This window comes from Grampus griseus (assembly GCF_964374135.1).
Source record: "Grampus griseus genome assembly, chromosome: 8".
In the NCBI taxonomy this organism is placed as follows: Eukaryota; Metazoa; Chordata; class Mammalia; order Artiodactyla; family Delphinidae; genus Grampus; species Grampus griseus.
In genome coordinates, this window is record NC_139002.1 from 6324233 (window position 1) to 6350687 (window position 26455).

Here is a 26455-nt window from a genome sequence, read left to right on the forward strand (position 1 = left end):
CACCACAACTGATACAAGAGCTTTTTAACAAGTCTTCTTGCATCCATTTGGAGTTAACCTCCTAAACCATTCTTTACTGGCAGCTAAGGCGATCTTTTTTTTTTTTAACCCATTTTTAAAAATTGTGGTAAAGTGAACATAACCTAAAATTTACCAACTTAACTATTTTTAAGTTACAGTTTAGTGGGATTAAATACACCCATAATGTTGCACAACCTTTGCCACCATCCACCTCCAGAACTCTTTTCATCCTGTAAAACTGAAACTCTGTCCCCAGGACACAACCCCCTATTCCTTCCTCCCTCCAGGCCCTGGAAGCTACCATTCTACTTGCTGTCTCTATGAATTTGACAATTCTAAGTCCCTTATATAGTTTGTCTTTTCAAGACTGGCTTATTTCCTTTACCATGATGTGAAGGCTCATCCACGTTGCAGTATATGTCAGAATTCCCTTCCTTTGTAAGGTGGAATGATATCGGACTGTGTGTGTTTATACTACCTTTTGCTTATCCAACTCATCTGTTGATGGACGCTTGGTTGCCTCCACATTTTAGCTACTGTGAATAACGCTGCTATTAACATGAGCGTACAAATATCTCTTCAAGACCCTGCTATCAGCTCTTCTGGGTATATAGAGAACTCCTAAAACTCAACACAAAAAGACAAATCACTGTATTAGAAATGATCAAAATGCTTGAATAGACATTTCTCCAAAGAAGATACACAAATGACCAATAAGCCCATGGAAAGATGCTCAACATCCCTAATAATTAGGGAAATGCAGGTCAAAACTACAATGTGATACCACTTCACATCTATTAGCATGGCTACTGTAAAAAATGCAGAAGATAAGTGTTGGCAAGGAGGTGGGACCCTTGTGCACTGTGGGGGGCTGTAAAATCATGCAGCCACTGTGAGAAGACAGGATGGCAGTTCCTTGAAAATTTAAAAATAGAATTACCTGGGGCTTCCCAGGTGGCGCAGTGGTTAAGAATCCGCCTGCCAATGCACGGGACACGGGTTCAATCCCTGGTCCGGGAAGATCCCACATGCCGTGGAGCAACTAAGCCCGTGCGCCACAACTACTGAGCCTGCTCTCTAGAGCCCATGAGCCACAACTACTGAGCCCTCGTGCCACAACTACTGAAGCCCCCGTGCCTAGAGCCCGTGCTCCGCAACAAGAGAAGCCACCACAATGAGAAGCCCGTGCACCGCAACCAAGAGTAGCCCCTGCTCGCCGCAACTGGAGAAAGCCCACGCGCAGCAACGAAGACCCAGTGCAGCCAAAAATAAATAAATAAATAAAATAAAAATAGACTTACCGTAAGATGATATTCTTCAAACAAAATGTAGTCATGTCATTCCTCTGCATAAAACTCTCAATGCCTGTTTTGCTCAGGATGCAATTATAAATTCCTTAACACACTCCTTACTTACGTTTTCAGCCTCCTCTAAAGCTGCTGTCCCCTTGATCGCTCTGCTCCAGTTGCATTGATCTTTCTGATACTAAAACAGGCCAAGGTTCCCCTCTTCCCCCATCTCAGGACCTTCATTTGTGCTATTCTCTCATCTCGGATCGCAGCCCTCTAATTTTAGTGCTCATCGGGATTACCTGGATTCTGTGTTACAAACGGATTTCCGGGCTCCGCCCGCTCAGAGGTTCTGATTCAGGAGGCCTGGGTGGGGCTGAGTTCTCCCAGGTGATGCTGATACGGCTGGTCTGGGGACCACACTTTGAGAACCACTGGTCTGGAGTAGTTTTTAAAAAACTCCTGTGTATCCTTCAGGTCTCAGGTCAAACATCTCACTTCTAAAGGAGGCCTTCTCTGATTCCTCCAGACCTGCAGGACTCCCTGTTACGTGTTAACACTGCATCTTCTACTCCTCCTATGAAGCCCTTACTGACATTGTATTTGAACGTTTAATTGTGTAAATCGTTTTTTTAATGACTGATTTCCCTGCCAGAATCTGATATCCAGCTCCATCAGGCTAGGGATCATTACTGTCTTGTTCACTGTTCTTTCGCTAATCCCTTGCATGTAACAAATGCTAAATAATTATTTATTGAACGGATGTTGTTACTTCCTTTTCATAGGTAACAGCAAGCATGTAGAAACATTAATATTCTCAGTGAGTGTGAAGGATGGGTAGGGGCTGTGGGGGAATTAGCAGAGCTATGCAGAAAGAATAAACGTATTTTGTCAGAGAGGCAGGGCGTATGAGGCAAGAGTCAGGTTTTTTGTTTTTTTGGGTGTTTTTTATGGGCCCTACCACATTGTGGAAAGCCCCCCAAATTTTACCTGCCCTGGTGAGGATGCTACTACAGTTATTTCTCAGCTTGTCTTCTTCAGACCATTCATGCTCCATGATATTTTATGGGTGGTTAATTACCTAGTTAGTTTTATCTTTAAAATTGAGGTATAACTGACATGTAACCTTATGTTAGTTTCAGGTATACAACATAATGATTTGATATTTCTGTCTATCGCACAGCGATCACCACCACCCGTCTAGCTAACATCCATCACCTACTTCGTTTTTGTTAGTATTCATGTGCTATTTTTTCCTTACAGATATGGAATGTGCAGATGTTCCACTCTTAACTCCAAGCAGCAAAGAAATGATGTCTCAAGCCTTGAAAGCTACTTTCAGTGGTTTCTCTAAAGAGCAGCAACGGCTGGGAATTCCAAAAGGTAGGTTTTGTAGTTGGAAGGAGAGAGGATGGGATCAGACTTTGAGGTATGGGTAGTTTTCTCACCTGTTGAGTGAGATAGACATTATTACTCAGCGTGCTTCAGTCAGCAGCCACAGATCGTTGCAGACCTCTGTTGGAACAAGCATAGACGCATACTGATGCTCCTTCATCTCCCAGGCTTGCCCCTGCCATCTTGGTTTTAGGGCAGTGGTGCCCAAACTTGTTTGCACATTAGACGGGGGATCGTCAAAAAATTCCACAGTCCAGGTCAGGTCCCAGACCAATTAAGTCACAATTGCTGGTCGCATCGGTAATTCTGAAGCTTCTCAAGTGCCTCCACGGTACAGACAAGTTTGGAAGGCATGGCCTTGGAGTCATTCTGGGCCGCCATTGGATGAACTCGATGACCTGCATTTCTGGGAATTTACTCTTTTCTTTTCCGTGTCCTTTGGTGAAATGTGTTTACCTTTGGGTGTTCTCATCCAAAAGGGTTTATTCAGGAATGTAAGGGGAAGTGACCTGCGTTGTCAGAAAGGAAAACTGATGGGGGAAGACTTAAGCCTTGACCAAGCAGCATTTCCTGAACAGTTGAGAGCAGAAAGAACACTTTTCTATTGAGTCAGAGAAACAAAAGCTGTCTTTAGACCAGGCTAGTGCTACTGCTGCATGAGAGGCTTCCGCCCTGCCAGACGAAAGCCTTCAGTAGATTCTGTGAGTGTGTCTGTCTACCTTTCCACGTATTCTGCTTTCCCACAAACCTCAGCTGACAGCAGTGCCCAATCACAAGGCAGAATACAGTGAATTCTGACCACTGGGTTTTCCAACATCTCATAAAGTCAGCGTCTAGATTGAAGGGGGTGACCTTGAGAGCAGGCATGCTGTAGGCATCACAGCCTGCCATCATCTGAGCTCTTTAAGTGTCATTAGCTGGTGTAGTCATGTTAAAACAGGGGTCATGCGTGAAGATTATATGTCGTCTGTCCTACACTTCTACTCAACGCAGGGCCTGTGATGTGTATATATTTTGAAGGGTATCTGGTATAATACAGGTACCTAATGATGTCGTTATTACCAAGTATCATTCGAATGGCTTACTATTACTAATTGCTCTGATGAGTACAGTCAGCCCTCCCAGGGCTCCTCGTTGGCAGATTCAGCCAACCACAAGTCGGATTCGGTTGGTTGAACCTGCAGATGCAGGAACCCGTGGATACAGAGGGCTGACTGTACCCTAACCTGCCCTCTTACATAAGGGAGATGAGCATCCACAGATTTTGGTATCCGAGGGCGTTCGGAAACCAATCCTCCTTGGATACCCAGGGACAACTGGGCTAGCCATGATTAAGATAAAAATAACTAAGCATAATGGTCTCAAGTAAATTATAAGAGTTAAGAGCAGGGAGCGGTGAGTGCAACGTCCAGAGCACACTTGACTTTGTTATTATTGCTGTTAAAGAAGTCATTTGTTCCCTTGTCCCAGGCTTTAAAAAAGTCTGATGGAAATAAGGCAGTGAAAGAGGAGATCCCTGGAATCTCGGTCTGAAGATTCTAAGGGTGGAGAATTCTCTGCTCCTTTCTAGCTGATGACAGTGATCTTCTAGCTGGCAAGATAGAGAAGATGGGGCTGTTGGATGCGGGGGTGGGGGTGGGGGGAGGGTTATGGAAGATGCCCCATCAGGCATTCCTAATACTGTGAATCCGAGAACATCCTCAGTGAAGGTCAGATGCTTTCGTATTGTCTCTGAGGCTCAGGGAAGAGTTAAGAGCTCGATCTGCTGGAACGTCATTTGATCTCTCCCCGCAGACCCCCGGCAGTGGACAGAGACCCATGTTCGGGACTGGGTGATGTGGGCCGTCAATGAGTTCAGCCTAAAGGGTGTGGACTTCCAGAAGTTCTGTATGAATGGGGCAGCCCTCTGCGCGCTGGGGAAAGACTGCTTTCTCGAGCTGGCTCCAGACTTCGTTGGGGACATCTTGTGGGAGCATCTGGAGATCCTGCAGAAAGGTAAATGCATGGGGGCAGGGTGAGGTGGGAGCCGGGGGGGGGCGTGGCTTTGAGAGTAGGTCCAGGAGCGTGCCCAGTGGTGCAACGTCGATGCCATCACCTGGGCATCCAATCACAGCACGGCGTAGACAGTGCCTGGTAAATAGCAGGTGTTCCATAAATGGTAGTTTCTTTTTCTTCTGTGTACTGGAGGTTCCAGTTTTAATCTTTAGCTAGTCTCTACTCCTGAAGCTTATTGGTATGCAGAGTTCTGATCCCAGACTTTATCTTAGACTCATGTACTGTTTGAACAAGCAGTGCCCACAGCCAGCAACAAGAGAGTTTTTCTTTCTTTCTCTCTCTCTCTCTCTTTTTTTTTTCCTGATACTCTTAAGACACACTGTCTTGATCCACGGCCACATCCAAGCTTCGTTCCTCAGAGCTTCTTAATAAGCAGGCTTCTCTGCCCACTAACTAGATTGGAATTGCAGTCGCGAGGTACACCTTTTCCATCTGGAGCAGAAACTGGGGTTATGTCAGGACGCCGTGTTGCAACCTTGTAATGACATGGCCTCCCCTACCAGCCTCTTCCAACCTTTCTGGACCAAGTGACTCATGTACCACAGTCCTGGCTGAGTATAGAAACAGCAGCAGGCGGCAAACTTGGGTGTTTTTGCGCTTATTTTTCTGAATTTCTTCTTAAAATAAATTGCAGTTACCAGCAGTCAGCAGTGCCCTCCAGCTGACTGTAAGCCTAGAAGCCTGTTGCCCTCTCTGACCCAGGCCCACCCTTTCCCTGTGGTCACCAGCTCCAAGCCCTGGCGCAGACGCGGTGACGGGGGGAGGGGGGGGGCAGGGAGCAGAACTCGGGCTTAGCACTTTTATTCCATATAATACCTTCCTTTGTTTAAGGATATTTTCCACTCTGCAATGCCCAGGAGAGACCCAAATTAGACTCCTCTGGGCACAGAAGTGTTATCTTTTTCTTTTTTCCCCTTCCCTTCAGCTTGTGCTGAAAAAGAAATATAAGCAGAGTCGAGAACTAGGTGAATCTAGCCTTCCCCGAAGCCACACCATGATCTCGGTGTAACTGCACACAAACCACTCACACGTGTTGACGTGAGCACCTGTGTATAGAGGGAAAAGAGACAGCAGGCTCGGAACAGATCTGATGCAAGCATTGGCTTATAAACACAGCAGTGGGGGGCGGGGTACACCAGACTGTGTCGCCCCAATATATGCTGCTAATTCACCGTTTCCCTCCAGTCTTCACCCTGGGGCAGCAGCTGTCCTGGAGTGTCTAAACCTGCCTCTGATCAGTTATAACTCATCTGTACAGCACCTCCTTGTTTCCAAAGTGCTTGAAACTGCGTTTTTCTCATAGGACTCTCAAAACAACCCTGGGACATGGGAAGGGCATGTTCTCTCGGTGTCCTTGTCTGTAAAACGAGGACAGGTTAGGTGGTTTCCTCAACATCACTTGTTTCCTTAAACCTAGGTCTTTTCACTCGAACTTCCTGTCCTGTGTTCTTTGTGTAGTGATGGGGACTCGTGGGGTAGCTTCTGGCCTACCTTCCTGCGAAGGAGCAATACAAGCAAATTTAGGAGAATTGGGAAATAATGGAGTGGGTTTGAGAACATCTCACAACATTTTCAAGGGAGAGAGGCAGGAGGATCGTCCTTCCTCAGGTCCTTGAACAACTGAACGTGATGTTTGTATTGAGGCTACAGCTTTTGTTCTGTGATTAAACTAAGGCAACCCAGCGCCGAAAAAACATAGCTTTTCTGGGTGGGGTGGCAGGCCAAAGGTACAGGGGATGTTTCAATCTGATAAGCTGCTGAAGCCGAGTTTAATCATTTTATCTCAGCTGGGAACTGTTTTTCTGTGCAGGCATAAACTTGTTTTCCCAGCAGTCTCTGCTCCCAACAAGCTATCAAATACCTGAGGAGAAACCCAAACCAACCCTCTGTCTTTATGTCTGATTCTTACAGTGAAACGTAATCATACTGTGCCATGCGACGGTCAGGGGCCACCAGCAGATTCCAGGGTCATTAGACGATCCACAGGCTCACCTTAGTCCCATGGAGAGAGCCTTCCTCTGCTTGGGTGCCTTCATCTATGTTCCATTCTCATTCCTACGGAGGTTGGCACCTGGACAGGAGTGTGGTTATGTGGCTCTTCTCTCTCTTTGTATGAGCCCTGTCATATTTCACTAAGTAGAGTCACCTTACTAGCATCTTATCTGGGCCTGAACTTGACATTTGAGGGCCACAGAAAAAACACAAAACGAAAACCAGACATCTGGGGCTTCCCTGGTGACGCAGTGGTTGAGAGTCCGCCTGCCGATGCAGGGGACACGGGTTCATGCCCCGGTCCGGGAAGATCCCACATGCCGCGGAGCGGCTGGGCCCGTGAGCCACGGCCGCTGAGCCTGCGCGTCCGGAACCTGTGTCGGGAGGGGCCACAACGGTGAGAGGCCCGCGTACCGCAAAAAAAAAAAAAACACCAAAAAACCAGACATCTGTTGGAAGAAATGGAGGCTCTAAATCTACCTGTCTAGAGATTGTCCTGTATTTCTGAGAAGCTTTGGACCCGATCAGGTTGAGTATTGGTGGCTGGTAACCTCCCAACATGCCTTCAAGCCTCGGCTGCTGGCGGCACACGCATGCATCAGAAAGGGGGTGGATGCCTCCCCACCCCTTAGAGGTTACTCACAGAATGCGCTTTCCAAGATACTAAATCCCATTCTGCAGCTACTGGAATCATAAACTTAGCCATCCTTTAGTGAGCTCGTCTCTAGACAAGGCCCCCGTCAGGGGAGACTCCGACACCAGCTCAGTCGGTGGACATGCAGATTTCTGCGAAGAGGGGCTGAGATCACTGTGGTCCTTTTGTCCAGGGTCCTCTTCGGCTGAGCGTTGCTTGCACGCTGACCTCTTTGTTTCATGCCTCCCCTGTCTGTTGCAGAGGATGTGAAGCCGTACCAAGTGAATGGAGTCAACCCTCCCTACCCAGAGTCGCGCTATACCTCGGATTACTTCATTAGTAAGTTCACCCCCTGCTCTTCCCCCCTCTTCCTGTCATGGGAACTTAGGAAAGGATCCCTGTCCTAGGCCATCTCAGGCCCCCGCCTGGTAATGCTACAGAAAATAATATTTCCTTAAATGTAGACTCTTGGTTGTTTTGCTCTTCCCACAAGCACAAGGCTTCAGCCTATCTGCACATTTTATTCACCTGCACGCACCTACACCGGGGTCTTTCCCATGTCTTCAGCATGAAGGTCGCACAGAGAGACAATGACTTGCCTCCAAACTCTTATGTGCCCCGTGGTGGCCATCAGAGGTTCGGGTCAGGCATTTTGCCCTGGACCTTGTTCTTTCCTTTTTCTGGTAGATGTGGCAGCACTTCCTCTGAAATCCTTCCTCCAGAGCATGCCCTGCAGCCTCAGGAACGTAAAGCCTCCTCCTTGTAGTACCTTATCCCTCACCAGGCCTCCTGGGTGGCCGGAGGGAGAGAATTAGCCTCGGGCTGTGCTTATCTGATGGCTTTGCTTTCAAAGGGTGTCTTAAGCAGGTTTATTTTCACTTTATCTTTTTACTATTATGATTTTTATCCTAACAACAACAACGAGCTTATTGTGTGCTAGAAATGTGGGTAGGCTTTTTCCACGTATGCTGTCATTGGATCTGCATCGCAACACCCCGAGGAAGGTTGCCACCATTCCTATTTTCGAGATGAAAAAATCAAGTCAGAAAAGGGAAGTGTCTCGTCAAGGGCCACAGCTCTTGAGTAGTGGCGCAAGGTTGAAAACCCAGGCCCTTTTCACTTAAAATATTTTTCCTGCATTCCCAAAGGTAGTCAGCTTGTTTGACATTGCGGGGCCCTTGTAAATGGGGAGGAACGGCCTGTTTCCGGTATGCATCTCTCCTCTCTCCAATTGCCCATGCTCTGTGTTTCCAGGCTACGGTATCGAGCATGCCCAGTGTGTCCCTCCATCGGAGTTCTCCGAGCCCAGCTTCATTACAGAGTCCTACCAGACCCTCCATCCCATCAGCTCGGAGGAGCTCCTCTCCCTCAAGTATGAGAACGACTACCCCTCGGTCATCCTCCGGGACCCTCTGCAGACGGACACCTTGCAGACTGACTACTTTGCCATCAAACAAGAAGTGGTGACCCCAGACAACATGTGCATGGGGAGGACCAGTCGTGGTAGGTCGGATTTCCGCTCTAGAAAATTCTAAGAATTACGTGAGTTTGTGAGCTCTCCAGGTCCCACTTTTTCCCCCTTGCTCTTAGCCCCGGGCATTCCTGAGTTTTAGCCTTTCCGTCTTAGAATGTCTAGATATTAAGAACTTTGTATCATGGAATGGTAGCCAAGTCCTTCATGATGCCAAAGGCTCTGGGTCCATGGTGGAACTGAAATCTGGCAGGAAGAACAATCGCCTTTCTTATGTGGGTAAAACATTTCACCACGTGATAGCTTCAGGTGCTCGTGGCTCTTTTCGAAGGTATGCGTTATTTTCTTGGAGAGGATTTTGCTTAAGGAGGACACAATCACATAAAAATGATTTCAGAGACCCTCCTGGAGAGCCCACATCATCCTGGTGTTCCAGGTATTCCCGGTCAGACTGCACATCCTGGCTTGGTATCTGAATGACCTCTGCTTCTCAGCCTGGGCTTCCTAGCCTCCTGTGCCTTCTTTGGTTTGGGAAGATAGAAGATGGCTAACCAACAGCTTATTTGGAACCAGTCTTCAGCAGTGTGGTGAAAGGGTGTATTTAGGTAGAGGACCAGGGAAAGAGGCGGCCAGAGGCTTCCGGAAGAAGGTACTCTTGTTGCCATGACTGTTATGGCAATGATAAAATACTCACTGACAGTGAAATAAATGGTTCAAAATAGAGCTGGCTGACTTTATAAAGCAAAAAAGGTTAAGTACGCCCAATTTTTAAGATCAGGACGTAAACATTCAGAGGCACGGCTCACCTAGTGACGTGTCCAGATTGTTTTGTTTCTGACAAAAGCGCAGTCCATCGTAAAGAGGGACTTGTTCATCCAGGAAGACCTATAGCTGATTTCTAACAAGTTGAAAAAGATGACTATTCCGATGGGTAAATGGGAGAGAAGTACAGACAGGAAGAGGACAGGAGAAAGCCCTTCCGAGCGATGCTTGCGAGGCCTTTGGTCACGGAAGTCGGGCCTGGCCGCCTCGTGGTGATTTCTGCTCAGTGATGACCCTGCTCCTCTCCTCAGTGAGGCCCCAAAGGCCTCACGGGCTGCACACGTTGTCATCTCCTTCAAGTGTTCAGGTTCCTACTTCCTCCCAGCAGGCCTCGAGATGACCAGCAAGCCTGCAGAGGGAAAGTCCCCAGCAAAATCGGAACCTGTAATCTGCCTTCTTGCAGCCCCGGGGTGTTTGTGTTTCAGACAGAAGGGGATGGGTGGGACCAGCTTTGCCTTCCCCTTTCTTCTTTATTTTTGGATGCCGGTCTATTTAAATACTTACACATATGTGTACCTTTTTTCTCAGGCGGGTCACAGCAACAGAGCACCTTTCTTTCTCACGGGGCTTCCTGTGCGTGTGTGATGAGGCTGAGTGTGCGTGGGGACTCAGCCGTGCTGTCACTTTGGGCAGATCTGCTGCCAGGTCATTTACCAGTTGCGTCTGGCTTTGCATTTGTGCAATTCCCCCTTCTCCCTCTCCTTCTCTTGGTTTTTGGTTTTGGTCCCCACCCGCCCCGCGACCCCAAATGAATCCCGATGGACCAGACGGTGACCTGTACCAAGGGACAGGAGGGCTTTCTCTCTGGCCTCCTTCTCCCTCACTCGCACCAAGCTTCACACCACACAGACTTGAAGGGGAGACCGGTCCGTTCACGGTTGCTTCTGGCGAGTTAGAAGTGCCGCAGACAGGATGTATTCTAGGGGCTGATTGGCTCTGACGTGGTAGGATCGGTCTAGACTGAAAGCATCACTGTGAGCTTCTTATTATCAACAATCATCGTAGTGTTCGTGTACTGCATTAGGGTATAGAGTGCTTCGATGTTCCACTTCTTTGGACTCGGAGAGCTGTCTTCCTTGTGCTAGTCTGTTCAGTGGGCCGCCGTTGTCTCCCCCAACCTACTGTTCTGGGTGCTCCGAGGTCTGTGTGGTGGAATAGCTTTGGAAGGACCTCGCTGAGACATTTCTCAGGAAAGCCAGCTGATGGATGGCGTGGAGCTTCCCTGCGTGAGCACAGTAGCCTAACCGAGTGTCTAATCCAGTTGGAGTCAACCCATTTTGGGAGAAAATACCCGTAAATGATGGTTCCCAGCTCCAGGATTGTGAAAGAGAGCTAAAATGAAAGTAGCCTACTGCTATAAACTGCAACTCTCCACAGACTTGCATTCGGTTCATGTTTGAGAGGCTGCCAGAGAGTGGTTCTGGCCTCGTTTAGTGCCCTTGCTTATTGGGACTCCTTGGAAGCTCAGCTGTCTTGCATGTGAAAATTCCAGTCTCTGTACCCTCCAAATATAAAAATGACTGAGAGAATCATCTCAGGGACATTTGAGTATAACTACAGCCTCGACATCGGTGACTTTGTGGGAGTATTCTTCATGAAAATATAAACTTTCTTTCTTAGGTTTTTGGTATGTGTAAGATGGATAGCGGGTGTGAGCAAATACCTTTTCATGAGAGACCACAAAATTTCCTGTTCTGTTGAAAAGGAGCTGTTGCCTTCTTGGTTGGGGGCTGTTTTCTTGAGCCTTTTAATGTGAATTTCTGTAAGGGACAGTCCCTTCTTTTTTTATTTTTAAAATATTTGTATTAGAGTAGAGTTGATTTACAGTGTTGTGTTAGTTTCAGGTGTACAGCAAAGTGAATCAGTTATAGGTATACCTATATACACTCTTTTTCAGATTCTTTTCCCATGTAGGTCATTACAGAGTACTGAGTAGATAATAATAATAAAAAGTTGCAAATATGACAGTGGACTGGGTAGGCGGGGCCGATGATTCCATGAAGCTCTTCCATGTACCTACCTTCTGGGGATTACCCTTCTTTGAATGAGTGAGTGGAAGAAAGAATGAGATGAAGCAGCTAAATAACTATGTTTCTGTTCCAAGCAGCACTGGAGGTGTTAAGAGGTTCAGGACATCTACAAGGGGAGATTATGCAAAAATTACATATTTAACTGAGTATCTTTTATCTGGGGTTAAAAAAAATTTGTTTTTGGAAGCAATGTATCTTCCTTCTTAATTACTGTATATTTAATTTTGGTTTGGACACCAAGATTAAATATTTGAATTTCACTGGTTTAACGAATTCCCTCTGTTATGAAGGGGAGAATACGCCAGAAACATATTAGTATTACGCTGTGTATGCCAGCCTTATTCTGGGGTTGAATTTCATGGTGGACCAGCCAGCCCTGACTCACAGGTATTTCTGCACACACATTTGTCACATCCTTTGGCTTCTTGAATTTGCTGAGGTGGCCATTTAATCTCCCATGATTTAATTTAGGTTGCCTGGAAAGTATCTGGAAATAAAACATAAAAAAATATTCCTGTGAGCCTTTTCAGTAGTTAGATGCATTTATTTTTGGTCCCCCCCCCCCATTTTGTTAGGCTCCTTCTTAATGGCATTTTCGCCAGTGGAAATTTCTCTAGCAGCTATTATGCAATCCTAGCAGCTGTTTATAACCTGGTTTGGGAAATTAATGAACTTGCATGATCTTGTGGTCAGTTAAGAATGCCTTAAGCAACTCATACAGTAAAGGATTTCTGACACTGCTGTGGACCTTAACTCTTTAATCGACTTCTTTGTTTTTTATTGCCTACGTTTCCCTAATAAAGTACAAATTTCAAGTACAAAGCTGCACTTGGAGAGAATAAAGAATATGGATTTCTATTTAGAAGAGGGATAGTGTTTGCTTTTTTTAACCTCCTGGAAAAAGCATATCATAACTTCTTTCTCTGTTTGAGAAGGCACAGAGGCAGTACTGCATTTATTTCATTTTAAAAGAGTGTTTGGAAGAAAGGCTAAAAAATAATATTTTAGTTCCAAGGTCAAGGAAGGTCAATCTGCTCTTAGTCTAATGGAATTTTTTTTTTCTCATGACCAGAATATTTTGCCATGGGGCCTTTTGAAATCGTCTCCCTGGCTTGAGTTAGGATAGGGAATGAATTGGGCCTGACACTGCTCAGATTTCCTCATCTACTCATTGGGTCTAATTCATCAGCCAGAAATCCCATCATAGCCGGCATGATTCTCAGCCTGTAGATTTCTGGCTCTGGAATTCTTGCGGTCCCAAACACTGCTGTCTCCCTCTGGCAGATGGAAGCTGCGCCCGACTCTGCATCTCTGTCCTAGGGGCTCTGGAGCAAGACGAGACCACGCAGGGGGCTCGCAGACTGGGCCCAGGCAGCCCCTCCTCCCCAGAGCAAACCCACACGCCTCCATCCCCACCGGCCACTCCCTCCATCCGTCCTGCGCATCCTCACCGAGAGGGTTTCACAGTGTCTCTTCCCATCCCTCCTCCCTGCCCTCCTCCCACCTCCTCTTCCTCCAGGCAAGCTCGGGGGCCAGGACTCCTTTGAGAGCATAGAGAGCTACGATAGCTGCGACCGCCTCACGCAGTCCTGGAGCAGCCAGTCATCCTTCAACAGCCTGCAGCGCGTCCCGTCCTACGACAGCTTTGACTCAGAGGACTACCCAGCCGCCCTGCCCAACCACAAGCCCAAGGGCACCTTCAAGGACTATGTGCGTGACCGTGCTGACCTCAACAAGGACAAGCCTGTCATCCCTGCTGCGGCCCTGGCTGGCTACACAGGTAGGCGCCCGCCCCGCCTCCTGCTCGCTGAGGGTGGGCTCCCTGGAAGCTTCTGTGCACATTCCCAGCCCCTGAAGCCAGCCTCTTTCTTTCCGGGGGGGTGGGGAGAAGTAGACTCGGAGAGGTTGGGTCAGCCTCTCAAGCCACTCTGTGAATAGCCATTGGCTTTTGGAAGCAAGCAGTGTCGTTCTGTCCCAAGGGATCCTTTCCAGGATTGGTAGGGAAAACTGATATTTTGGATATTTACCCCGCGCTGGGAGAAGGGAACTCTGTTGATTTGGTGTTTCTGGAAGCTCTGCCTTATGGTCTAGCATCAAAGGACTTCTTGCCTGCTCTTGGGAGGTCTCTCTAAACCCAAAACCAGCAGTGGCATCTCTCAAAGCCATCACGGAATGGCCTACACCCTGGACTCATCTGCAGTAGAATCCTCAGTATTTGGCCGGTCTCTCCAATGGGAACAGTGCCCTCAGTCACCGGACACTCTGGCCGGATCCTGCCCTATGTAGGAAACCTTTCTTGTCGCTTAGCTTTACTGTTGATTTTTTTCCAGGAGTGAAAGTTGTAGTAGTGGTGACCGAAGAAATGTCACAGAGGAAGGAAGATGTATGTTGAGAGTCTGGGCTTTGATTGAGAATCTGGTACTAGAGCAAAATGATTCATTGTCCAAGCAAGGTGTGGCCCATAGGCTGTCTAGCTCTGGAAGGGTTTGAAGAGTATATCTGACAACTGTCCAAGGAGCAGACGCATGTTAACGATCAGACCCTTTCTGTAAGATTGTCGTGTTTTGTAAACATTAGAAATTGTGTCACGAGCAGAGCTTATTTTTAAGCTTGGATGACACAGCTGTGACCTTGCCCTCTGTTCTCTTACAGTTTATCCACCCTGGACAGGTCACTGGTGGGGACCCTCTGTATGGATGAAGACAGACAGCAAGATCTGTGTTTCTAGTGACGTGTCTGTCTGATCTGAAGAGTGTGCTAGATCCCTGTTCTTGTGTGAGGGAAATCTCAGGTCTTTACTAGGAAAGCCAGCTGACCTTTGAGAACAGCTCACATGCTTAGAAAAGTTCCTCCTCCTTCAAGGATCGGGGTGTGTGTGTCTTTTACGTTGCATTCTTCCAGCTCCCCATGCGGTTCAGTGCACGGATAGGTGCTCAGGAGCTAGGTCTGGATTTTGAGGTAGCGACAAGGTCTGTATATAGAGTCGTGGGCCAGAAAGGAGCTTAAAGGTTCCCTACTTTCTTCTTGCTGCAGTATATTCCCCAGGTCCTCACTGGAACATCTCGAGTAGATGGGAACTTGCTGCTTTACCAGGGAGTTCCTTCCCATCTTGGGCAGCAGACAATGAAAGTTTGCCCTTTTCCATTAATGACACCTGGAATAAGGAAAGTATATAAAGTCTCTTTCAATATGCACAGGAGTGCTGGCTTCTGTAATAACTCTTAGGTATTTTAAGAACTGGACTCCAGTTGGATACACTGATGAAGGAGGAGAGAAGTGCTGCTTGATTAGGAGGAGGAGAGGCCGGGGCAGCTCTGACATGACTCTGGGCTGTGGAGGCGGCAGACGTCTCTAAGTGGCTGTACTTGCTTCTGTTCTTATGGCGCAGGTTACACTCGGCTCTGTCGTTTGCCCAAGTGTAAAGGCCACCTCTTCTCCTTCTGCCCTAGCTTCCAGGACCAAATCCTCAACTTAGTTTCTCCTTATTAAAGGTCCTGCCTTATTCCCTCTGGCATAATCTCCACCATAACCACCATTGCCAGGCACGATTATAATTTTCTCCCATATGACAATTTTCATCATTCTCTCTCAGCTTGGTGTACAGTTCTGAACATGTTGCTAGTTAAGGCGGTTTTGTGGATAATGATATTAAATAAACTGACTTTAAGTTCTAAAGTTTGGGTTCTGGCCAAAGAGAGTCTTATGATTTAGGTCAGCCTTCATGGGAAAAGATTCTGTTAAGGATTCATGGCTACACTCCAGAAAGTCTAGAAGTTTCTAGAAACGGTGAATGCCTCATCTCCACCTCAAATAGAAACTCCTCTGAGAGGGGTATATATATATATTAGTTATTGGATTTCGTAGGTGGGAGAAGCTTGCAGAGCTAATAGTCTACAAGAGTGATTTAAAGGGTTTTGACTGAGATGATCTCAGTACCTTGGCAAGAATTATCTGAGAGTTGGGAATCTCCCCACGTGTCCCAGTTTCAAGAAGAGAAGGAAAAGGGTGAATTGGAAATTTTAAGAACGAGGAATGAGTGTGAAGTACAAATTAGGGACATGAACTGTCATCAAGAGGGCCAACACCAGAATGCCGCCTGTGAGGCTTCTCTGGCAATCCTAACCCAGAGGCAAACAGATGAGAACCTCAAAAGCTCTTTTCAGGACAAATACAGGAATATCCTGGAGCTGTGAGTTATGTTTGATGTCATCCCTTATTTGGATAGATTATTTTTAATGGATGCCCCTCCGTCCCTCCCTTCCCCCCTCCCTCCCTCCCTCCCTCTCTTTTCCTCTCTCTTTCTCTGCCTCTCTGTCTCTGTCTCTGTCTCTGTCTCTATCTCTATCTCTTTCTTTCTAGGGGAATAAAACTAATTCAGTGAATGGAAGCAAAGAGAGGATGATTATCAGTTAAAGATCTCAAAAATTCAAGTAGTCATTTGAACTAAAAAACCTTTTTTTAAGTATCTTACCATTCAGTTGTTTCTTCTTTATAACTGGGGATTTAACTTTTCAAACCATCTCAGATGGAGGTGCAAACAATAGCCCAGAAAACAGAAGTCCTCTGTGCTCCTCCCAGCGCTAACACACTGTGTGATTTCAGGCAAATTTACCTTGCACCCTCTTCTACTTTTAGTGAAATGGAAGTGTCCCTCCCTCTCTCGGTGGTAGGAGATCTGTGAAAATGTAATTGAACTAACTCAATTAACGAGACAAATGAGTGCTAGACATGGTGCTAGACGCAGGGGAGAGAGCTCACTCGTAACAAATCAATTATTTCAGCAAATCTGAGCCCATGTTGAGTGCAGACAAGTGTTCGTAGCCTTGGAAGGTTCACTATCTTGACGAATTCAAGACATTGTCATTGTCCTTAGACTTGAACTGGATTTTCGTATTGCTGTGGTTTGATGAAGGTCAGGAATTTGTTAGGCATGTCGGGAGCGGTCCAAATTTGGGTGTCTTTTCTTCCTGTGTTCAGTGCCTGGTGGACTTCTCCTGTCTTCAGTGCAAACTATATCTTGCCCCTCATTGTGACCCCTTATCATTTCACATACATCGTAGGGAACGGGGAAGGGGGATGGAACATGCTTACTCAGCCCCCTCCACCACGCGGGGAGCGTGTAGTGACTGGAGTTTTTATAAATGCATCTCTGAGTCTATGCAGACATGCTAAGATGAGCTGAAGTTTGGAAAAGTACTTTGGAAAGTGGAAATCATTGTATAAGTGTTGGCAAGACTTTTCATTGCTCATAAATGTCACACCTATTTTCTATCTCAAGTTCTGAGCTCTTTTTTTTTTTTTTTAATCTGTTTCCTTAAAATTCGACTAACTCCAGAGTATGTGTGGCTACACGGTAGGGGCACATGTGTACCTTTTACATCACTATGACTTGGCTTGAACTAAAGGATGTATGTATAGATTCCCTGTGCGGGGGTGTGAATCCATTTTCCTGCCAGTGCAGTAGGAGCCTAGGTCTCTGTTCGTCTCACTCTCAAAGGAATACATTTTACTTCCTCAGATGCTGTCTTAGTTACTGCACCGTAAGTGTGGAAATCAGTTAGAAACTGAATTTTCACATTCTCTTGCACAGTTGCATTCTTCCTCCCAAGATAAGAAAATTGCATCAACCTTCACTGGGCTCCCATGGCAACTTGTTAAATTAGGTCAAGATGTGTGGGCAGATAACATGGCTTGAAAGCCTGCCTGTTCGCTGAGTTAAGAATACATCAAATGCAGTGCTGGCTTCCGCCAAGAATGCACCTTCTTACCTTACTGGGACCGCTTTTGGTTATCAAACTGATACGATCAGAGAGCTCCATTTTCTTTTGTTCGAAGATACATTATGAACCCCATCTGATTACAAAACAAACTGAGAGAAGTGGCCTGGTGTTTTCTATGTATTTGATGGACCTAAACAAAAAGCTTTCTAGATCCTTGACACACATGGGCATCTCTGATTTTTTTTTTTTTTCCATTTCAGCAGGTGTAGAATAATACGTTGGATTGTCAAAGAGTATTTTCCCTTCCTCTCTGTCCCTCCAGGCCCCTCTTATCAATGATGAAACTGAGGCACCAAAAAGGACTTATTCCAGGCCTTCTGCAGGAAGGTAGCTCTTGAATTGAACCTTAAGTGCCAGATGTCTCACCTGAGTACGAAATCTTTCTCCCTCTTAAAGAATGAGAACACTCATTGGTTATCTCAGTTGCTCCCATAGAGTAGATTAGGAGTCTTGTCTCTTGCTTGTCACTAATTCACACTGTGTGTTGGGGGGGGAGGGGGGTCTTGGGGGCAGGAGGGAGTTGGAGCTATTGCTCTGTAAATCAGCTTTATAGAGCTTCACTCCAGACTGCCAGACTTTTGTTGCTACAAATAAGGAATCCTTTCCTATCACTTCTGCAGTTGGTATGGAGCAGGCCTGCTGGTAACTGTCGTGTTGTCGTTGTCTAGGAGAAGCCCCAGCTTTGTGTTGTAATTGTTGATGAAGTGGTGAGGATCTCTTCTTTATCCTGGAGCCTGAGCAAAGCTGAGCCCAAAGCTAGTCAGTAACTATAACGAAAGTATGTTTTACCGTGCTGGGCCGATTTGTGAATAGCTGATCCCTCAGTCTCCTAAAGGCTCGATATGGGACCGTCAGGAATCCAACTTGCAAATATTTTTGCGTGAGGCATCACACGAAGCCGTACCAGCCTTGTAGAAATAGAAGCCCTAGGTATTCCCCTGTTGCTTTTGGCCTGAGATAAACCTTCTTCTTGCTATTCTGTAGATAAATTAGAGCCCGTCCACCGTCACAGAATAACAGAGTCCCTGGGCCATGCCCAGAACCTGGGGGATCTGACTGGTCACTGAGTTTTAGGGTTCAGGAACCTAAAGCTACTGCTAAAACATGTATTTGAAAATAAACAACTTTCCTGCAAAAAGAAGTGCTTCAAAGCCCTTCAGTTCAGAATGAAACCTGAGATTGGATGGCATTTCCTGAAATCACAGTTTTCTGACGGAAAGCTGGATTGCAAAATCATCCCAGCGTCCTCAGGTACAAACAACCACCGAGGAAGCTTCTGGTGTGAGCCTAAGTCATTGACGAGGAAGGGGGGTGGCGCCTCACCGGAGCAGGGTAGTGCAGTGTGAATCTGTGCAGAAGATTCTAATGCTCGTCTACAGGTGGAACAGCCTGGAGTTTTATAATGGGGGGAGGGTGGTGATTCCCTGAGCCAAGCTCTGGAATATAGTCTTTCCATGTCCCTGCTGTCGCGATAAGGGTGTGAATTGACTAAAGTCAAGAAGAACCAGCTTGCTGACATGAGCGTAGAACTCTGGTGCCTGTTGCGTGCAGTACTGCCTGTTACAGGGGCCCTGAGGTTCTCGGCCCAGGCGAGGCTGGGCCTGGCCTCAGGCTTACAGGCAGCATCACAGTCTTGGTGTAGACCATCGTCGGACAGCACCTGGGTGGCTGGGAAGAAAAGAGCTTGGCAGTGAGAAAGGCAGATGGAGCATCTTCCCTTTCTCCTCACAGGCCCCTGTGAGTAGCAGGCTGTAGGAAGCCAGACAGACCCCCTGAGCCTAACTGGAGGCTTGCTGCCAGAAGCCGGGGGGACTCTGATTCTCTGTGCTGTGTTTGGCGCTGGGTCCTAAGGGGGTGTGTGGAGTGCCTTTGGGACCTCACTGGAGTAACGGGTTAACATGCTGCTCAGTTATGAGGCTGCTGGGGAAATACTCTGGAGGCTGGGGAAGGAGATCTCCCTGGCAGCTCTGGGCTGGAGGGGGAGGGGGGGCAGAAGCCCCTTGGTGTTGCCTGCATGGACGTTCCACTGCTTCCGCCTCCTGACTGGTTCGCTTTGGGACCATTTTTCTTAATCATCTGCCACCCGTGGAAAAGATCACACGGTGGGAGGATTTGGCCTCACTCTTCATTTTTTTCTTCTAACTGGCTTCGGAAATATGGACAGGGAGGTTCCCTGTTTCCGTCAGTTGCCCTTGAAGACCGCAGCTGGCTGAGCCACCCCGGGGTCTGGACGCAGCTACGGTAGCTCCGGCGAGCTGCCTTTGGGGCGGAGAGGCCCCTTCATACTTCACAAAACAGAATCTCAGACCCTGGCGTTCCAACTCGCCGAGGCCTGTGGGTGCCTGGATTAGGAGGCAGGAAACTTACACGATGACACATCTTTTCTGGGGACCCAGTCCCCCAGCTTTAAAGGAGTCTCTGAGTCTCCCATTTATTTGGGTCACTGTTTCTTTAACAAAATCTAACTCCAAGTGGTGGAACTGGGTGGTGACAGTTCTGGAATTCCACTCTGTCTCCACTTTGAAGCTCCACCTTTCTGTCTTTGAAGTCAGATGTTTCCACTGAACAGAATTCAGCCAGTGTGTTGCCGAGGCATCCACACAGTCCTGTCGGCCTTGAACAGCCGGCCTGGAAACTCCCGCAGCCTCTGCTGGGAAGGGCTCTGTGAGATTTCGCCCCTTGGCATGTCCTGGTTCCCTGGATGCCTTTGCCTCTCTGGACACTGATTGACCAGTGGTTCCCCGGCGTGGAGACTCCATTCAAGAGGTGCTACAATTGACCCGTGAACACCACACGGGGGTGAGGGGCGCTGACTCCCACACAGTCAGAAATCCGAGTATAATCCCCAAACTTAACTACTAGCCTACTGTTGACCTGCTAACATAAACAGTCGATTTACACACTTTTTGTCTGTTCTGTGTACATCTGCGTATATTTTATGCATTCATGGCATACCCAACTTTTTTCTTAGTTTTTCCATATTTCTAGGCTATGCGGTTTGTCTGAGTTTTTCTCAAATTGTTGCAAATGTACAAAAAAATTTTCCAATGTATTTATAAAGAAAAAATCCATGTATAAATGGACCCATGAAGTTCAAACCCCTGTTGTTCTAGGGCCTCTGTATATCCCTCCCTCTTCTCCCTAAAGTGACTTTCATGTGATGCTTACAGATAGGATGGTTATCAGCACCCCGTCTGTCACTTTTATGCCTTCAGTCTTAAATCCAGGTTAAGCACATGACAGGAGACCATCCAGGCTGTTTGACCACTGGGTATGTTGCAGAGGCTTCATCGTGGTGGGGTTAAGAGTATGGACTCTGGAGCCAGGCAGCCTGAGTATGTCCTGGCTTTGCCACTGACCAGCGGCGTGACTGTGGGCAAGCTGACATCTCTGTGCCTCAGTTTTCTCACCTGCGAAATGGTCATAATAGGAGTTCCTATCTCCTAGGATTATTGTGGGAATTCCATGAATAGCTTATGGAAAGCACCCAGCACAGTGCTAGGTCCACAGGAAGCACCCTCTAGGTGCTCGTTGTTACCACTGTTTCGTATTATTCTCCAGACCTTCTGTCCTTCAATACAGTTCTACATTCTTCGAGGTCAGGGGATGATGGATTTGACTTACAGAATGCCAGTAATTCCGGGCAGTATCTTGGGGGCACAGCCAATATTTCATACCAGATTAGGTCCCTTCAGCTATTCAGCTCAACCCACATGTGTGTTGAGCTCCTACTAAGTGCTAGACTCTTTCATACGCATTCTTTTTTTTTTAACTGTCTCCAATGACCACATGAGGAAAAATCTGTTATCCTCATTGTACAAAGGAGGGAATTGAGGTTCAGAGGGGGAAGAAGTCTAGCCCAAAGTCACACGGCAAACAGCAAAGGAGAGGCCTTTCACAGGTTTTCACAACGTCAGACAATTTGTAGGAAAATATCCAACGTTAGTAGCATGTTAGTTTGGGTCTGCAGATGCCAAGGCACGATTAGACTCGGGGGAGAACATCTGAAGAACACAATGGGAAGAGGAAGAAAGGGCAGGGGAGCCTTCAGGCTGTGCTGCAGGTAGGAAGAGCCTCCAACTGCAGCTCAATTCCAAGAGAGGTGTGGCCAGGCTGATGGGACTCCTCGGTCAAAGACTGGGGAGCTCTCTGTCTTGCAGGAATGGCCTCTTGTGCCCTCTGCACCATTCCTGGCTGGAGCAGCCCCAGGAAGCCTGACCTTGGTTGGGGACAGGGTGGATGGAGTCACATATGCTGCCTGTGGCCAGAGGGCCCAGCAGCATGCGGTCGTGGCCCCATCATCCCTGACTGATCAGCGTGGTGTCTGGCTGGTCATACAGCAGGACTCTAGACCGTGGTTCCGACGCTCTTGGTGGCCCACGACGGGCTTCTGGATTCAGTGCCTATTGTTGACTTTAACTTACCGAACTGCATTGTTTGCTGTGTGACTCACCTCTCCCTGAGAGATAATGAGAGTGAAAGTTGTCCTAAGGTGGGTGAATGTGAAAGTCTGAACTCGGTGAGGAAGCTGGGACTTGCTTGGCGGGAGAGGTGCTCTTAGGGCTGGGCTCCGTGGAGGTGTTTGACCTTCAGAGCTGAGATGGGTGCAGTTTCTCGTGAAGGCCCCTCGAGGCTGGGTTCTCGCTCCTTTGTTCTTTAAAGGCGTGGGTAGCGCCTTTTCAGCTCATCCCATTATGGTGGAACAGAAGTGTTTCTTCTGCTGCCTCTATGCTGCTTTTAGTACCCTCTTCTGTTATTCCACCCAATCTGGCTACCATGCTTTACATTTGAGGGGTGTTCAGAAATTATTTGCTAGATAAAGGCTTGAAAAGTTATATGCTCAAATGATGGCTTAGGATCTAGTCACCTCCCCAAGAATTTGAATACGTTAACTAGTCATTTCTCGAGGGGGAAACTTGGTACGAGGGGGAAACTTTACCCCCTAGGATAAAATAAAGCTCAGATGGCATTTGAGAACCTACTAGAAAAGGTCCAGGCTTCAGAACTCTCAAGTCCTATTTTCTAGTTCTAATCAGTGAAGACCTCCTTCTTTCTTCTTGTCCCCTACATACTTAGGAAGGCATTTTCTTTTGACATTTACATTAGTGACATAAAGCTTTTTTTTTTCTTTCTATTTTGGTTTCTAAACAAAATTTTCACTCCGCACCCTCAAATCCAAACCTTACCCATTTCTGGTGACTTCTTAAAACAATCAGTTACCTCGCAGACCTCAGGAGGAAAAGCTGTAAAGAAGCCCGCTTCCTGCCTTCAGCTTTGCTGGCTCACTATCCAAGTGTGTGTCTGAGTGGCGGATTGAACATGGTTAGGCAGAGTTCCTGGGTTTGGAGGAAAGGTGCCTGCATTCGAGTACCGGCTGCCCCTTTAAGAGAGGAAGGGTCTCCTTTCCCTGCGGCCGCTCCCACACATGTGTACTTTGAACACACGTAGGTGTAAGGAGCCCAAGCAAAAACAAGGGCCTTTCCTCCAGATACTTAAGTGTGTAACTGTCTTGTTCTCAGGCCCCAGGCAGACTCAAGTGAGCCTCACTTTCGTCTTTCGCAGGTGGGGCAGCCCGGCTGACCCATTGCCAGCCCCAGACTCACTGCCCAGACTGTCCTGGACATTAATAGCTGGGCAAGACTTTCTGCTCTTCCTTCAGTTAATAGTGATGGGATCTGTTTCTAGGGCCAAACTACAGACATTTGTGGGGAATGCTGGACTCATTCTAGCTCAGCCCTACATAATTATTAGGTGGAGTGCGCTTTGGTGATGGGTATAAATGATTAGGAGGGGAAAAACGTGCACTGGGGGAAAGAGGATCTAAGTCTGTCTGTGGCCAAGATTTCCCCAAACCATAAAATGTCGGTGATACTTTCACTTGCAAAGCAGTTTGCATCTGCTCTTTTTGTGCCTGCCTACTTTGAATTAGAGCAAGAACTTCAGAGTTATCCCTCACTTTAAAAAACCTTAACCGGTTATTCTCATCTACAGTGTTTAAAACATTTTACACTTACATACTTTAACCATTTTGTCTTAGCTTCTAACTTTCTCCTTTTTCAAAGTTGCCGTATAAAAGGCCAGTTGAATTCTTGGAAGAATCATTGAATTTGATCTAGTGCTTTTGCTATTTTTTTTTTCAACTCCATCTTTTTTTTCTCTTGTTTTCCTTTTGGAAAAGTCTGCTTTTAAAAATATTTTTTTCTGCTGTTTAATTCTTCCATTGTTGTGTTTTATTATTTTATTTTATTTTTTTGGCTGCGCCGCACAGCGTGTGGGATCCTAGTTCACTAAACGGGGGTTGAACCCGTGCCCCCTGCAGTGGAAGCGCAGATTCTTAACCACTGGACCGCCAGGGGATTCCCTCCATTGTCGTGTTTTATGTTGTTCCCAGACTGCTCTGCGCTGTGGTCAGCTCTTTATATATATATGCATATATTTATATTTATGTTTATTTTTAATAATAGGAACTTGATCTACATCTCTGTAAAGTAGAGAGGAGCAGGGATAACTATTTTCATTTTAGGGATAGATAAACTAAAGCCCAGAGAGGTTAACCAGCTGCGTGAGGTCGCTCAGTGAATCGGGGAAGAATTGGGATCAAAGCTCTAGACACTTGACTCCCTGTTTTGGGCGTTTCCCACCATCCTGTATATATTTTCATTTTATGCGATACTATCTGCTGTTATCGCTCTGTCAGTATGTCCAATGCCTGACATCTTTGTTTGTTTGTTTGTTTAAATTTTTTGAAATGCTTCCTTCTTTCTTTTGGTCTAACGTGTCAGAGACATGGACTTGACATTAAAAGCTGGTTTTAATTGTTCTCTAACTTGTTTCCATTGTTAAGTCCTGGCTATACCAGCAATACATAAACACAAGGGCACGAACATGTTGCCCCTCATGACGTCCATGAGGTGTGTTTTTCAGGTGCCTGTTAGAAAGTTGTTTGTGGTTATGAGTTGAATTATTGGAACTCGTATCCCCGATTGCTGCCCTTGTGTTACTAGCCATTATAGAGGAGCGTGTGTATAGAACCTATTGATCTACAGTGATTCATTGAACCGAGGCACCTTGGCCAGTTACAGAATGTATCGTACATATACAGATTGTGCTGGGGATGAGGTGAAATTGGGTTGAGTTGAGGGCAACGGAGGGACATAACTCAGAAGAGGTGGGAAAAGGCACCTACAGGCATAAAGCCAAGCCAAAGTATGAAGCAGTCTCTACTCTTCCTTCTTTTGAAAATCCCAGTGCTCTGGATGCCACACCAGCCAGCAGTGCATCTCGTGGCTCCTTCATCCTCAGGCAGAAGACGGTGCCGCTTCATGTTGAGTTTGGCCCAGAGGGCAAGAGACTGACAGGATGCTTTCTGTTCAATTTGTCATTAAACGTCATTTCATAAGGACTGAATGGAAACAGAGGGACTTGGAGATCTTTTGTGAATGATAATTTAGAAGGGGGTTGACAAGAAGGGGGTGATGCTTAGAGACTCCGGGGTGACCCACCACCCCCAGAGGTAGGCACTCCTGCAGTAGTCTGAAAGACAGTTCACACTTGTGAACAGATGGGTCATTTCTGGATTTGAGTGTTCTGTTTTTGCCATCATCGTTTGGCTGTGGGTAGAGACACCTGGGTGAAAGGGAGGGGCCAGTCGGTCCCGTTCCTCTGTTTTAGAACCACCTGTCAGATGTGTGCTATTGGGGCAGAGTGAACCCTGTTGCAAGGGTGACCAACCATGAGAGTTTCATAGGTTAAAATAAATGTGGTGTCCTGCCCACACTGAGGTATTTGACTTTGAGAGTCGAGCTGCAGAGATTAGATTCTCAAAGTAGCAAATGAATTCCCCAAAGGACAGGAGGTGTGGTCGTTTTTATTTTGGGGACCATGTTGATGAAACGTAGCCTGGGAGTCACCCATATTGTTTGGCCCCAAATATAGTTTAATAGAGAGAAGCAGTTTGGGTCGCTTTTTTAAACCCTGACACCTTTCTGCAGAGGAGGGTTGTTTTGAATCATGCAGTTCAGTAAATGTTTACCGAGCACCTGTCCGAGACGAGGTCCCAGGCCTGGCATTGAACACAGAAGGGTCAATCAGACGCAGCCCAGGCTTGCAGGGAGCCAACAGCTGGAGTCACTTAACAACAAATAGCTTTTTGATAGCTGGTGTTTGTTGGTGAGGCACCGTCCCAGGCTTTGGGTTACAGCAGTGAAAACACACAGTCCCCGCCCTTGGAGCATGTGTTCTAGTGGTGAGAGAGATGCAGGGAGAACAAAGCTGTCGGAGCCGGTCTTGGTGCAAGCAAAGCATGATGGGAGGCTGCCCGAGAGAGCCGCTGCCCCGGGCTCCACTCTTGTGTGTTAACCTCGCGCTGGGCACAGGTGACAGAGTGAGAACTTGCAGCTGAACTGGAAAGGAAAAACTGAAGTCCCACCCTGACCCCCGTTCATGAGCAGCGAGCTCATTGCCATGGCAGGCAACCCCCAAGCCTAGAAACTGAGAAGATACCTATACGTGGCCCCACGGAAAGAATTATGATCCTGAGCCTTTCTAACATCCCATCCTAGCCGTTGCTTTCCTTTTACCGAAGTTGCTCACTTCTTAGCCTCGGAGCGAGGGAGTAAAAAAGCAGGGGCTTTTAAATAACCATCCCTGGCTCATTGAGACGGATATGGGGATCTCCCAGTCCCCAGACAAAGAAAAGGGACATAAACAACCAAATGAGTAAGACTTGACTTGAAGCTTCGCCTTAACAAAAAAAGAGATCGTAGCCTTGGATTTGAAGTGCTTTGAGGGTCGCCTCTGGAGGGAAGCATCCTCGTGTGAGACTTGCTCTGCTGGCCTGCGGTCCCTCCAGGTACCCACCTGATATTATCTCTTCTGAGATTGTGTCACAGTCTTCAGATCAGGACTGTCAGTGTTGCGCTAAGAGTTTTCCTCTTCCCCCCAGAAGCCGAGAAGAACAAAGCAGT

The 26455-nt window shown here is 47.0% G+C and overlaps 1 protein-coding gene across 2 annotated transcripts in view; it reads left to right on the forward strand.

Annotated features, from left to right (window-relative positions):
• Positions 1 to 26455, forward strand: part of ETS1 (ETS proto-oncogene 1, transcription factor) — a 62731-nt gene that overhangs the window by 30598 nt on the left and 5678 nt on the right. The window contains exons 2-6 of one of the 2 annotated variants that reach the window (XM_082660629.1): positions 2574 to 2693; positions 4500 to 4700; positions 7648 to 7725; positions 8641 to 8889; positions 13229 to 13489. In XM_082660629.1, the coding sequence (XP_082516755.1) occupies positions 2574 to 2693; positions 4500 to 4700; positions 7648 to 7725; positions 8641 to 8889; positions 13229 to 13489 (909 nt within the window). The remainder of the gene's footprint in view (positions 1 to 2573; positions 2694 to 4499; positions 4701 to 7647; positions 7726 to 8640; positions 8890 to 13228; positions 13490 to 26455) is intronic. The other variant, XM_082660630.1, reaches the window with a different exon arrangement.